We start from the raw sequence: 14,044 nt of genomic DNA, 5'->3' as shown, positions 1-14,044 counted from the left end.
TCCATTTTTGGTCAGTTGTTGTCCATATTCGGTCTCCAGCCACCACGATAAGAATTCGTGCTCCTGGGCGGTCTCGTAGAGCACCCAATGTCGGCGGTCGGGTGCAAACCGCGTGAGGTTGGCCGAGGGACTTCTCGGTCCAGCTTCCAAAGCAACGATCCTTGAGTGGCCAACGAAAGACTGTAAGTCGTTTCTTAGGTGAGAATCAATTGACTGCATCCGGGGAAGACATACCGAAGACCGCGATACTGGAACAGATGACGGGTCTGAGTCTGTCCCAATTAGGGCTCCGAAAGGAATATGATTATTTATGAATAATCATGAATATCTGCGAATATGAATTAAATGAATTGAATAATATGAATATGAATAAGCCCTCTATTCATATTCGCATTAATCATGAATAAATGAATAATTCATATTTATCCCAAATACGCAGATCCCATACATTACCATTCATTTCATTACATCCCAATACATCAATAGGGTTCATCATTTTGTTCTTACGCAGCGTAATAATACGAGGCTTTGAAGTTTGAATTACCAGAAATTTATGCTTGATACCGTTCTCTCAGTAGCATCAACCATCGCATAGTCTCTGCGTTTAGGCAGTGTCTTCGGAGACCCAACATATCTCTGGCATTACTGATTTCACGTTCAATACCGACCTCTGCTGAGGGGATCGATAGGTAATCGCGAGCGGCTTTTGCCATTAGAGGGAAATTAAATTCGTTGGCCCTCCACCATTTCAGGACCCATTCTTCGTCCGCATCGCCGATCATATGGTGGGACCAGCTGACCGGTGGTGAGTCCAAATATTTATCGATATCAGATGAAAGTTTTCCTTGGGCAGGCTGAACTTTGCGCAGAGTTTTCCACATGGTTTCCGACATCCCCGGCGGACGTGAGTTCTCAGATTCATGCAAGGTAAAGGCCTCCGGAGGATATTCTTTCTTTAGAAACTCGCGCACTTGAGAAATGATGAGCCCTGCATCCTGGTCACTCATCTGCGATACAATCAAGGACGACTTGATACGCGGATCCAACACGGAAGCAACGTAGTAAAGAAGGTTGTCGTCCATTTTCCTGGCAAACTTGTTCATCTTCCGAATCCCTCTTTCCACTGCATTTCGAATTTCAGTGTTCACATCTTCAAAATCTCCCGCGGCATTCCGAACGTCGTTCAACAAGTCGTCCAAGCTCCAATAAATTGGTAGACTTTCCACAATTGTCGGGCGAGTCTTTGATACGGAGTTTGTGTGGTCCCAAAACGGCTTGAGAATCTTGGCTACTTGCTGAAGTGTCGACCATTCGTCATCGGTGAGCTGAAGGGCCTGGACTTCTGGATGTATCCGGACAAATTGCCCCAGCTCAGTCTGTAGCCGGAGGGCGTCTTGGATCATGACATATGTTGAGTTCCATCGGGTGTCAACATCATAGCTGACTTGCTTGCCTGGTGACACTTCTTTCCAATCTTGGCGGCGTTGTGGGCTGCGGGCGATCCATAGCGTCAAAAGCCGGATTTTCATGATTGCTCCTTTCGTGCTGTGAAGGGAGTTAAATGCTGAGCTAGTATTGACGGCCAAGTCGTCCAGCATCGCCTTCGCCTCTCGTGCCGAGCCGGCCCTCAAAGAAGCTAACACGTCCTTGCAAATCAGATTGAGGACGTGGGCAAAGCAAGGGATAAAGCTCTGTCGTCCACGGAACCGCATTAGCGGCCTGATGCGAAAGCGGTCATCATCGTTGTCGTACTTTTTGCAGAGCTCGTCATGCAGACTATCGCAGAGAGTCCCATTGTTGCCCGCATTGTCTCCTGTGATAGTCAGGAGTTTAGGCGCAATGTCCAGTTCCTCGAGCATCTTTAGCACAATCTCCGCAAGATTTTCTCCAGAATGTGGTCCATTGATATCCGTGAACTCGAGAAGTTCTTCTCGCTTTTCAAACTCGGGGGAGATCCAATGACCTATGATACCCATTATCGCGATCTGATTCTCCGAAGTCCAAACGTCAAGAGATAATGCGAGTGTTCGACTGCTTATAGCAAGCTTTTCTTTCACGCAAGCCCTATCTGAGTGGAATTCGTCCTTGATTCGATTGAAGAGAGTGTCAGCGGTCCTGATAGGCAACTTAACCCCCGTTGCTTCAATAAGTGCCCTGAACGCCGGATGCTCCACTACCGTGAAAGGCTGCCTTGTTTGAATGACCCATTGGACTAGCGTCTTTTCAACATCAGCCTTCTTCCCCAGCGACTCCAAGAATGGGTCGAGGTTCCCTTCGGCCGTGGGCAGCAATATAGGGTGATTCCCGGATTTGATACGATGCTTGGTCTGGAGATGCACCAACAAATTCGAAGTGGAACCATAGCGCGTCGAATCCCTGGAGGACCAGCTACAGTGCTTGCAAACCAGCAATCGGTCTTTCTTCAAGGGGCCGCCCTGTCGACACCAAGTGTTGTCCAGCTCTGTGGTCCAAAAGTGCTCAGTGGTCCAACTAGAATAGGACTTGGTTTTTCGTCTCTTATACGGATGCAAGCTACTCGTATTGCTCGTGCTCTCTGAAAACGCGGGATCAAGCGGGGAGGGGGAAGAACTAGGCATACAGTAGGACCGCTTAGATTGGGGTGTTTGCTCAGGGCCCCTAGATGGAGAGGGTTCCGGAGAGTAGGGGCGTCCTATTTCACAAATGGATTCCTCGGATTGCTCAGAAGGTGATGAAACCAGGCCATTGTGTAGAGCATTATAGTCCCGGCGTGGAAGACCCCGCGTCCTCCGCACGAATGGAGCAGGTGTAGATGCCATGCTAGTGTTTTCTGGGTCAGTATATCAAAGTGGTCTCAACAATGATGTATAACATACCTTGAGCTACTTGAATAATCAGGCAGAGCTAAGAGGGGGACTGGAGGGTGGGATGATTGTTGGCAATCTCGGTCATTTTCGCGCTTTATATGCCCTTTATGAACTGGAAAATCGATAGGTCACTTCTCTATTTCTGCAGCGCGCTATTCATAACATTGAGCGTAAACAGAATGTAAATAAAATGCAGCCAGGGTCATTGGAGACTCTATATTGTGAGGCAAACGTGTTTCTACGTGCCATTCATCGTACATAGTGCATGGACGAAATTTGAAATGGATCACAATGAAACTACGGGAATTAGTGGGTATAATCAAATAGACCAAACAAGATGATATGAAGTTGGGTCATAGATATATATAATTTCAACCGCTCTTTTCTACTGGCCCTAAAGTCTCCATGATCAGACGCTTGTGGATGAGTATGGTACCTCAAAACAATCTGTCAGGATGAGGAATTAATGTACTGGCTAGTACTGCACATGTCCAATAGAATCTGATGATTGATTGAAGGTGTGTAGATCGGTTCAGCGATCTCTGGAGTCTACTGTCCGTGCTCTGGCGTGTTATGACACCGTATCCGAATTTAGTCCGAATACCATACAAATACTAGGGGAAATTGGGTGAACGATGAACAAGCCTATCCCAAAAGGCCATAGCGGTATTTGACCGCTCCTTTAGTTTGTCACAATCCACTGCAGCTTAGTAGATAGGCGGATCTTGAATTCTAGCATATATTTGGAAATGACATTCTACGGTTCAACGCCGTCGATGAAGTGATGGCATTTTGAAATTAACCCCTAACGTATTTCGGTAATACGAGAACCGTTGTACCGGACAAAGTATTAATGCGGATAAAATTCACAATATGAATAATATGAATGCGAATATGAATAATGCGTTTATTCGCGTGAATAAAAATTCATATATTCATATTCCTGCAGTGCGAATATGAATATGCTGTATATTCGCATTCATTTATTCCTTTCGGAGCCCTAATTGGCCGAACTTCCCGAATTAGTCGCCGCAGTCGATGGTCAATAGGAATACCGAGGCACTCCATGCTCGCTAAAGGAAATTCGAACGGTTTCGAATTGAAGTAAATTCGTTTTGATTGCTAAATGATACTTGATGTATGTCGTTAGGACGCAGAGGACAATGATGGGAGAACTTCCACATCGAACGCAGATTTGACTGTATGTTTCATGAGCAACCAGTTGGGCAGCTGAATCTTCGGAGATTTTTGCCATTCCCAGCTTAGTCTCGCCGTTGGGCATCACTGCATACCAGTCAGGCAAAGTTGCATCTGAATGTAGCTGTACTGCATCGATCAAGAAGAGCTAATAAAAACATCCAAGCTATCCAAAGGGCAGGTTCCTTCTCGAAAAAGCAGTGTATTCAGGTGAAGGCAGAAGTTGTCGATACCCAGGAAGATAAAGCGGGGCGGCCACTTCATTGAGACGCTCATTATCAGCTTACCGGAAATTCCACTTTAACTGCATTGTGTAAATTTTCGGTAGGCGTGACCGACCTCCTTTCTTAGCAGCTTTGTCTCCTCCCAACTAATCTTTTGGAAATCGCTTAGGTCCTGTGCTACCGAATAGCGAGGCGCCAGATTCGTGTACGACTAGCGTATGGTTTCCATGGCCCATCCTAGGATGTGCGCTATCCGGAGTAGCGAAGCTGCGTGTCTTGGGAGGGGGAAGTCGTGGCCCGTCCTACGATGAGTTCGATCGCGAGAAACGGCCCGAGCTGCGATGGCTTGGAGAGAGGGGAAATCGTGGACTGTCCTACGATGAGCTTGGCCCTACGGAAGGAGGGAACTCGTTGTCAGTCTTGGGATCAGGAGCACACAGACAGGAACCTGTGGCCCATCTCAGGATGCGCGCTATCCGGAGTAACGCAGCTGCGTGGGATGTTTTGAAAGGATGGAAAAATGTAGCCCATCTTAGGATGCACTGGATCCAGAGTAGTTTGTTCTAAACCTCAGTATATATTACCTTGTCAGTAAGACGCATCTCTTGCACTAAAGTTGAGCCTTGAACATGGATATCCGGGCGCTTACATCAACCCACTTCTCACGATCCTTCCCGGCCCTAAGACTCGCTCTAGAGTGCTGTTTCGGAATGGAGTTCATTTTGTGAATCTCATTTGAAAGCATGATGGCGAAGAATATCCTGTTCCTTTTAGTGTTTTGGTGGCATGAAAATGTAGCTTCGCCAGGTGGCTGTTCGAAATAGCTTTCTTCGAAGTCGCTGTTTTAAACCGCGAGAGGGGCGGTCCATCGATGGACGCACAGTGTAAAGTCGGTAGGAATATTAGCTAGCTGGTTGCACCCTGTCGGTAGCTGATACCACGTGTACGTCCTTTGGGTTAGAGTCCGAGTTCACATTCCTGTTTCTCTTCTCTGGTGTTTCGATACAGCTAATTGTAAAATACCAGAAACACTGCTTCCGTCCTTGGGGAAGTTACCGCCCTTCTCGGACGATGGAAACTCCTAGAAGGAGATCGTATGGTTTGGTACGAGCAGGAATCGCGGCTCAGGCGATTCTGAACCGCCAACAAAGTGTCCGACCAATGGGCGCACAGTATCCAGCCCAAACTGCCAAATTCGATCGGTGGTTCCGTACCGTATCAAAGCTCCTTTCCCGTTTGCTTCTCGTCGGTATACACAATAGTTTCAACTCCACTCTTGGTGGTGCATACAAAGTTGAGGCATATTCCCAGAAAAAAATTCTTTCCGTGAAGACTACCTGGTTCTTCACAGCAATTTTTATTAGCCTCTTAGCATAAAAACTCCTCGTCCTTGAACGGCCGATTTGTCCGGAGCTCCTCATCCTTCCTGGGATACTGCGCAGTGAGTGACACGATCTACTGCACAAGCGCGGTAAGGCGAGACTTATTGATTCATGTTCTATTTGCTGATAACTGAAAAGAGTTCGACCAAGCAAAGTCAAACGCATAAATAGCGCAGACCAAATTGGACTTGGATATTTATCTGAAGAAAACGGCGCAATATTTAACCTGTCCATCCCCGTTAATCTACGATCGCTGTCATTGAATTGTGAATCCCTATCATTTTTCGAACGTCGTCCAACGTGGGATGCGCTGGCAACTGATTATGTGCCAGAAAATAGCTGACGGCATGTTCTAATTTGCTGCAGAGACTGATAATATCAGGTCGAGTTGCCGAAACATGGAACATCAAAGCCTTCATCTGCATGTCAGTGAATTGGCCATTTTCTCTGCATGATATTAGCCAGGAGATTTTCGACCTTTATGGTAGCGCTTACATTGTCCTTCCACAGTCTTGGCCAACAAGCAACGTCATACTTAGACCTTGTGACACCGACCATTTTTTACCAACCTGCTTATATCGAAAGATAGCGTCGCGAACACGTGACTTTTTGGGAACAGGAAGGCGTCGGTCACCAGGATTGCTAATAGCTGCCTCGATGCAGTTAAGAACATGGGTTGTGAACTTTCTCGTTCCGAGACCGAGACGCCGATTCTTTTCCTCTTTGCAGATGGTCTCATAGAGCATGTTGACTTGGACATTTGCGAGTCGGATCCTCATGTAGTTTTCCGCGTTTGGATTGCCCATGTCTTTGATGTGTCTACAGGTTGCAGCAATCCTTTGTCTTGCAGACGACCCTGGTGAAACACCCACAATACTCCACAATCGTTCAGCTTGCCAGTGATTGACTTGTGATTCCAAGTGGGCCAAGTCTTGGGGGAAAAGACGGTCACCTAGTTCCATAGCTTGTCGAAGTTTGTTTGTACTTAAATCCGGAAACAATAGTATCATGTTTTGAGCATGGTCTAGGGGCGCAACTTCAGGGACCTGGGCATGTTGCAAAGCTTCAAGGGAAAGAGACTGACTAGCGAATTGATTTCCCTCAGCAGGGTCATCCACCTTATGTGGACTTAAACATTGCTCAGGAGCTTGGGAGATGAGCGCCGCTGGCTCTGCCAGTGGTGGACCCATGCCAACGCCATTCGTATTTTCGGGCGTATTATGTAGCGTAGAACCCTCTAGGCCAGTTGCCGGTCGCGGCGTGAATCGAATGTGGACTGGGTCGGGTACAAATGTGCGGGTCTTGGCACATCTAGCAACTGGAAAGGATCGAGATCCGCCGGAGTCGAGAAATCAGAGCCTAAGGTATTGGTTCCCGCGTCCGGACTGGGAACAGACTGGTGGGCTGGATAGGAGGTTGTTTTCAAAGGCTGTGGTTTTGGCGGACTAATCTCCGAGTTCGAAGGTATGGGCGAGATACCGAGATCGTGGGTGAACTCACTGAACTCACCCCAGCCAGTGGCTTCCGTCGTAGGACCTACAGATATAAAATCAGTACACGCGGTGTCGAATAAATTGCGTAGCAAATCAAAGCAGAAGTTGAAATGGAACAAGCTATGCACCGTCATATTCTCCAACCTGCGAGTCCATTAAGACTTGATTTCCGGGCGTGTCGAGACAATGTATGGTTGCCATCAACGATGTAATACCCACTTTGGCGGCCACATCCTGCCTCTCAGCCTCTGGAAGGGATTGAAGGGCTAAGAGGTTATATCGAACCAAACCAGGGAACTGACAATCATCAGCAGCCTATTGATAATATCCAAGCTCTGATACTTACTTCTTCAGACCTTGCAAATTGCTAATAGCCCGATAAATTCTCATTTGAAGATGAGTCCTTGGGATCTGTCAATATCGAACAATTTGGCTCAGATAGTCCAAACCCCCATTGCTGCATTAAGCCTTCCTCTTGGGACATGTTGTAATTCCCGTGTTAGTGCAGACCAGGGCAAGGAAAAACGAGTGTGGGGAGGGGAGGCAAATGTACAAAAAGCATGGGACGCACAGGTGCGCAGCACCTGAGCAGGGAAAGCCAAACTGGGAGTGAAGGCCGGGGACAAAAGAGACAGAAGAGGGGACTGGGGGGAGCGACCAATTTAAAGCCAGAGTGGGGCATGGCGCGACCAGACGGAATTGAGGGGCAATGCTGGGTCGAAGGTTCTAGTCTCCAAGCAAAGACCCCGTGAGCCTGGTGGTCGCAGAGTAGGCGGTTCTGAACCGCGAAGTTGGACATCCAATAAGCTTTTTCCACGCACCTCCACTACCACAACAAGCTCTTTGTCAACTTCATACAAAGATTTGAGGAAGATAAAATAATTTCTCTAGACGCTTCAGCACCATTTGCCCGCCCACTCTGACACCGGAGTCTCTGATCGTAAACGAAGGTCTACAGGGCAAGGAGGAAAGGCTCTACGTCAGTGTGGAGACGATTTGGTCGATCTCAGTTCCACGAGACCCACAACCTATTTTTAGATCAGTCAAGGCTCCCATAAAGCCAGACCAAAGGCCTTCAGCTCGAAAGTGTGCCTAATCCATTTCACTCAGCTCAATATGGACACTCAAGCATGTGCGACACGCTGTTCTTTAGATCGGGTAGGTATTCTTTTAAAAACATCACAATCCAGGAGGGGGAGTCAGAAAATCTTAAGGGGAAGACACAGCCTGTTTAAGAAAACTTTCGAGTACTCTCAAGAGTGTGAAGCAGATGTTTACCTGGTTCTGCGCATGAGGAAAAGTGGATTGATATATACGCTCGCGTCACAGTCACCAAACTGCCCCCCTTCGACAGAAAGTTTGGTATGTTTTGACGCGATCAATATTTATGGTCGCTCTACATCGCCCCTGTTTTGTTTTTCCTGACAGGTTACAGAGCAGCACATATCCTAAGCCGATAAAAATTACGATGGAAGAATTATCCATAAAATATGGGGGCGGACGTCGAAGGGAAAAGCTCCCCAAACTGGGTCCTATCGGAGAATTATCGATGGATCCCATATTGTGAAATGCATAGTGGGAGTTCAAAAGTTCGTTATTTGAGTCTTGTATCTTACGCCGTGCTTAAAGATCACCAGAGATCGAAAAGGTTTTACGTGGAGTAGTTACATGTACCCGGATATCAGATATCAATTTACATTCTGCGCATTCATAACACTATCTCCATGTAGGGTGGCGACGATATATATACCACGACCCTTTAGATAGTTCCTGGGATGGGTAGAGCTCCCGGAGTTCATGAAGGTGTTCCTGAGGTGTTGTTATGGGATCCCAGGGACTATGACTAGTCTGGGAAACACCCTGGTAGGACTAAGCACCCCGGCAGACTGTTAGTACTCCAGCGGGACTAAGGGCTCTGGCAGGACTGAAGACATTAGTAGGACTGAATACGACTACTAAAATTTCAATGTGGTTGCCAGGTGTGTACATGTCGATTGGTGTTCGGGCGCGGGTTTACAAGGATACGCGGCGGATTTCTCAGAAGGTAGGGCTATCTGAGAAGAGGGGATTCTCTAGAATGGTATCTAAAGACTATGAACTCTATCAGATAAGCAAGACACTACTTCACATCTGCAGCGCTCAAGGCATTTGACCTGTCTACAAGTGTCCGGGTCCTACTGTGATCCGGACCGAGGACCCTCCCGTAACCTGCCAGTGCTCGCTGGTACATCTCCTCTGCCTCCTTCTGCTTCCCCAGATCAGTGTAGGGAATTCCAAGGTTGTTGACAGTAGCGAGAGTGGATGTATGGTCAGGACCGAGGGCCTTCTCGTAGCCTGCCAGTGCTCGCTGGTGGTTTCCGCTCACTACTGCCAGTTTTATTTCTTCATAGTCACAGCTGGTATGTATAAAAGATAATTTTTAGACACAGCTCTTCAGAAGGCCAAAGAGTAAAAGCCATTTGCGAGAGTACGAAATCCCAGATTTATCACAATCTGATTGCCAAATATAGACACTGGCGAAGATTGGAATACGAAAGAGCCATTCCTTGAGGTCTAAGGGGCATGTTCCTGACAACTTTGTAGAAACACCCTCTGAAGCACATCGTTCAGCGTTTCGCCTTGTGGACCCTCATAGGAATGTACCCTCATATCGAATGTTTCCTCCACTTGAAATACATGGATCAACCAATATGGATGGTCTGTCCACTTTCCCTTCACGTATAATCCGTAGGCAAGTTGTTCAATACGGACTCGACAAGGAGTCTTCTTCAATGAAGCGAAGTTCTCTAGACAATGAGTTAGTACAACGATAGTTCGTTAAGCTGAAATCTGGAGATGCTAGATTCCACCCACTCTCAACCAACTGAATCCATTGCAAAATCTCAGATGCTAGGGGGGTTGGTGTAAGCTTTGAATCTTCAAGGAAATCAAACGCAGATTTGGTTTGTGAAGACCCACATACCTTGCGCGCCAACTCCGCCCCTAATTTCAATTGTGGTTTCCAGATCCATGTTTGAAGATGAAATGTCACAGACTGTGAATAGTTAAGAAAGAAAAATTTGAATTTCTATCGACAACCCTCAGTTGGTCACAAGTGGACAAAACAGTACATGTGAGGTGCCATAATTCACCATGTAGGAATTCCTAGCCCAACAGTTTGACTTCAAATGTGTTCATTCATCATTGGTCATATGGCATGCCCCTGCAAGCGTAACGGGCCCAGGTTATGAACCAAAACACGCCTGATCAGTGTCAGGTGTAGTGAGCACCCAACGCCAAGATATATCCCAGCCCGCGGACACGTGCTATAATATCAGTTCTCAGAAGCGGGGTAGTCATCTGGCTTTGTATCATATCACTAACAAAGTATAGTTTTGAGAGAGCGTAGTATCAGTGCCCTATTGTGCAGATGATTCTAGCAATTCTCGAGATGATGGTGCTCTAGATGGACGGATGTCACGGCATAAGAGGTGGATCGATGTGTATGGGAGGTCGATGGGGCATGTAGGGGCAGACGGTAGTAGTGTATATATGTTTCGTGTAATATACATGTCAGCTTCTACCTGAATGCCATAACGATGTCCTCCGCCGACCCTTTGGCTACATTGGTAGACCACTAGGCCAATGAGTCTCTATACAAAACAGAGGCTCACTTAGAGCTGCAGGCAACCTGGGACACCAGCGTCGCTCCACACTCAGGCTGTGCTTGGCTGGATTTGCGGTATGGCAACGATTGCTTGCATCTCAAGGGCTTCGCAGTTCGCAGTTCGCGGTTCTGAATAGCAGTTTGGTTACAATTTCCCATTTACGTACTGGATCGTCAGTTAGCCTTAAGAGTTACGGCGGTTTGGATTTCGCAGTTTGGAGTTCGCGGTTCTGAATTGCAAGACCTCGCCTCCACTAGGCATCTTACGCAATATTTAAGAGCCAATCCTCCCCGAAGAGACCGATGTGTATTCTGGACTGACAGCTCAACCAGGACCATCAGCATTAAGCGAGCAAGCCTGTTCCTGACAAGGGTTAGGGCAGGTATGTCTTTCCTTGTCAATTCCGTCGGATGATGTCTAACCCCAAAACTAGAGCATACAATAGGGTGTTACGCAAAACAGACGGACAACGGGAGAGGTAAGCCTATTCTCTCTAGCTAGTTATTTGGAAAGAGCTTTTGCTGACTACTAGCTTTGCTGTGCATTCCTCACAGCGAGATCATACAACGCAGTTATGCTTCGAATCAAATGGCTTTTATTGGAGGAAGTGGGCCACGCGAGTGATACAAATTGAAATAGTCGTCTCGCTACGGTGACTGTACTTTGAGGATCGGAAGGAGGACCGAATTTATCTTGTACTGACGTGGCAAATCCAGATACCATCGAGTCGGCGCATGTTTTGGAGACAATGCCTGAAACCAACCGAAAGTGCAACGTGCGTTAATGCCTGAGGCACCAACTGACTGTGAGTCCAGAGATGAGTAAGCTGATAAACAACCAGACGCACATCTTCCCGTGACAGCCCATTCCCTGCGCCAGCTGGTCCCCCAATACTCTGTTGACTCAGTTTGTTTCGTTCGATTATCTGCCGAATAGTTCTTTCAACAAGGGATGGAGGAAACAATTGCCGAATTACGACGTCAGGTTGAAGAACAACAAAGGCTCCGAGAAGCGGCTGAGCGCCGTGAAGAGGAAGAGAGACAGGCGCGAGAAGCGGCAGAATGGCGAGTGCAATCCAACTCACTATTTCGCCTCCTCGATCGCTGCCACGATTCTCTGTCTCAAGCGATCCAAGTTGAGGCAGATGCGACCCTCACGACGCAGGGCGACGCGGCCGACCCAGTGAACCGACTCTACCCCAAGCATATCGTCCCTTGGCTTGACTTCCCCAGCTATAGGAACAAGTCTGGGAGAAACTCGACCGCACCGCTGCCTTTACCTCGCGCCCGCTATTCCCTTCTGATGCCAAAATCGACTATGTCGTTACGAATATCCAGAACAAGCCGATCTATTCGGAAGCGTCTCTTCGGAATTTTGAGCGAGACACGGTGGATAACTCTGTCGGAAAAGTCATTCAGGCTCTGCGAGACGACGAACCCCTTCGACAGGAGTTTCGAATCCAAGGCCGAGTCACCTTCTATGATCGCGCGAACCCATCGGAAACTTCGTTGGAGAACAGCTTGGAGCGAATGAATCTTCACGATGTGCGTACACCCCGGCGGCCGGCGGACACTAGGCATGGAAGGGGGAGAGGAGCGGCGCAGAGACAGAAGAGGAATGGGACTGCACGAAGACGCAATCGGCGCGCCGACCAGTTCTGCGTGCACCTTGTGGCTGATGAACAACACATACCAGTTTATGCAGTGGAGTTCGAAGCGCCACACAAAGTGACAATTCCCGAACTGGTAACGGGTCTTCACCAGACTGATCTGGCTCGCGATGTCATTGACCAAGAAGGTGACATATTTGAATTTTATGCCACCCGCCTCATCGCCACCGTGGTCACTCAGATATTCTCGTACATGATCGACAGTGGAGTTCGATACGGCTACATCTGCACTGGAGAGGCTTTCGTTTTCCTCCATATTCCAAAGGATGATCCTACCGTTGTTCAATATTTCTTGTGTATCCCGAATCAAGATGTGCAAGCGGACGATGAATTGCGCCTCCACCGGACAGCCATCGGTCAGGTGCTTGCGTTCACCTTTCAAGCACTGGCCGTCGAACCTCCGACTCAAGAATGGCACGATGCGGCACACGATAAGCTAGCGACCTGGAAGGTCGAATATCTCGACGTGTTGAGGGAAATTCCCGAAACTCTCCATAAAGACCCGCCGGCCTCTAATTATCGGCCCTCGCACTGGAAACGAGAGCGGAAATGAGATCGGAAAATACACGACACACGCTCTCGTGCTGGCGCTCATTGTCAACCGGGCGCATCTACACCGAAGCACTCGTCGACTGAAGGCAGCGGCAGTGATCAAGAATCGCACTCGCCATCTACCGCGGCAGCATCGCGCAGCCGATCGAGCCGTGGCCGAGGCAACAACCGCCAATCAACTAGGGGAAGCGAAAGGACACGAGCCGACCGGGACAACAAACAGACTTCTCGAAAAGACAGGCATTCTACTAGACCGTACTGCACCATTGCCTGCATCCGAGGCGTGGTCAACCGAGAACCTCTGGATAAAAAATGCCCTAACTGGAAACTCCACGGTGGTCAGAGACACTCCATGGGACCGCAGGAGTTCAGACGCCAGCTTCATCGTCAACTTGCCCGAGATCGAGATCTTGGATTCGAACAGCTGCATGTCTATGGTCGGACAGGATACCTCATGAAAGCCACCCTCCTTTCGCGCGGATACACTGTGATCATTAAAGCCACGACTGTGGAGAAGCAGCATCGCCTCCAAGCGGAAGTGGACAATTATCACCATCTCAGGAGCTTGCAGGGACAACACATCCCCGTCTGTCTTGGGGACTTTAAGCCTCGCGTTGCATATTGGTACCACGGCGAATTAATGGCCCAGATGATGATCTTGAGCTGGTCAGGAACGCGGCTCCAACATGTCATCAATGATGGGAATTCTAGTTTCTTCCACCAAGAGCGCGACAAAGCTCTGGCTGTGCTCCGGTCGCGCGGAGTTATCCACTGCGACAGTGAGTGGCGTAATATGCTGTGGGATGACCTGAGTGGCCGTCTGGTCGTCATTGACTTGGAGGATGTGAAATGGTTGAAGCGCCCTAGGGCCCTTGAATCTATGTCTGGCAATACACGGCGTGCTCGTGTCAGAGCAATGAAATATAACCCTGACTTGGAAAAGGTGGAAAATTTGTGACATGGCAGGACCTTAAGCTTCTAGCTGTCTATCCGATAACATTGCAAGACATTACGCCACAAGACCTCGAGACCTT

The 14,044-nt window shown here is 48.2% G+C and overlaps 3 protein-coding genes across 3 annotated transcripts; 2 read left to right on the top strand and 1 right to left on the bottom strand.

The window, feature by feature from the left end:
• Positions 1 to 9,261: 9,261 nt before the first annotated feature.
• Positions 9,262 to 9,601, bottom strand: N7446_012063 (uncharacterized protein; the record flags this gene model as incomplete). Its single annotated transcript, XM_058520805.1, has 2 exons — positions 9,262 to 9,538; positions 9,570 to 9,601. The coding sequence occupies 2 exons, from the start codon at positions 9,599 to 9,601 to the stop codon at positions 9,262 to 9,264; spliced, it is 309 nt and encodes a 102-aa protein (XP_058367091.1).
• A 2,139-nt stretch (positions 9,602 to 11,740) lies between these two features.
• Positions 11,741 to 13,011, top strand: N7446_012062 (uncharacterized protein; the record flags this gene model as incomplete). Its single annotated transcript, XM_058520804.1, has 2 exons — positions 11,741 to 11,971; positions 12,028 to 13,011. 2 exons carry the CDS (start codon positions 11,741 to 11,743, stop codon positions 13,009 to 13,011), a joined length of 1,215 nt encoding a protein of 404 aa, XP_058367090.1.
• A 351-nt stretch (positions 13,012 to 13,362) lies between these two features.
• Positions 13,363 to 13,968, top strand: N7446_012061 (uncharacterized protein; the record flags this gene model as incomplete). The annotated part of the gene is made up of 1 exon (XM_058520803.1): positions 13,363 to 13,968. One exon carries the CDS (start codon positions 13,363 to 13,365, stop codon positions 13,966 to 13,968), a length of 606 nt encoding a protein of 201 aa, XP_058367089.1.
• Positions 13,969 to 14,044: the final 76 nt, after the last annotated feature.

Source organism: Penicillium canescens (assembly GCF_028828765.1).
Source record: "Penicillium canescens strain IBT 15451 chromosome Unknown utg000009l_segment0_segment0, whole genome shotgun sequence".
Taxonomy (NCBI): Eukaryota; Fungi; Ascomycota; class Eurotiomycetes; order Eurotiales; family Aspergillaceae; genus Penicillium; species Penicillium canescens.
The sequence above is the reverse complement of the archived record's forward strand: the minus strand, read 5'-3'. Positions and strand labels throughout refer to the sequence as shown.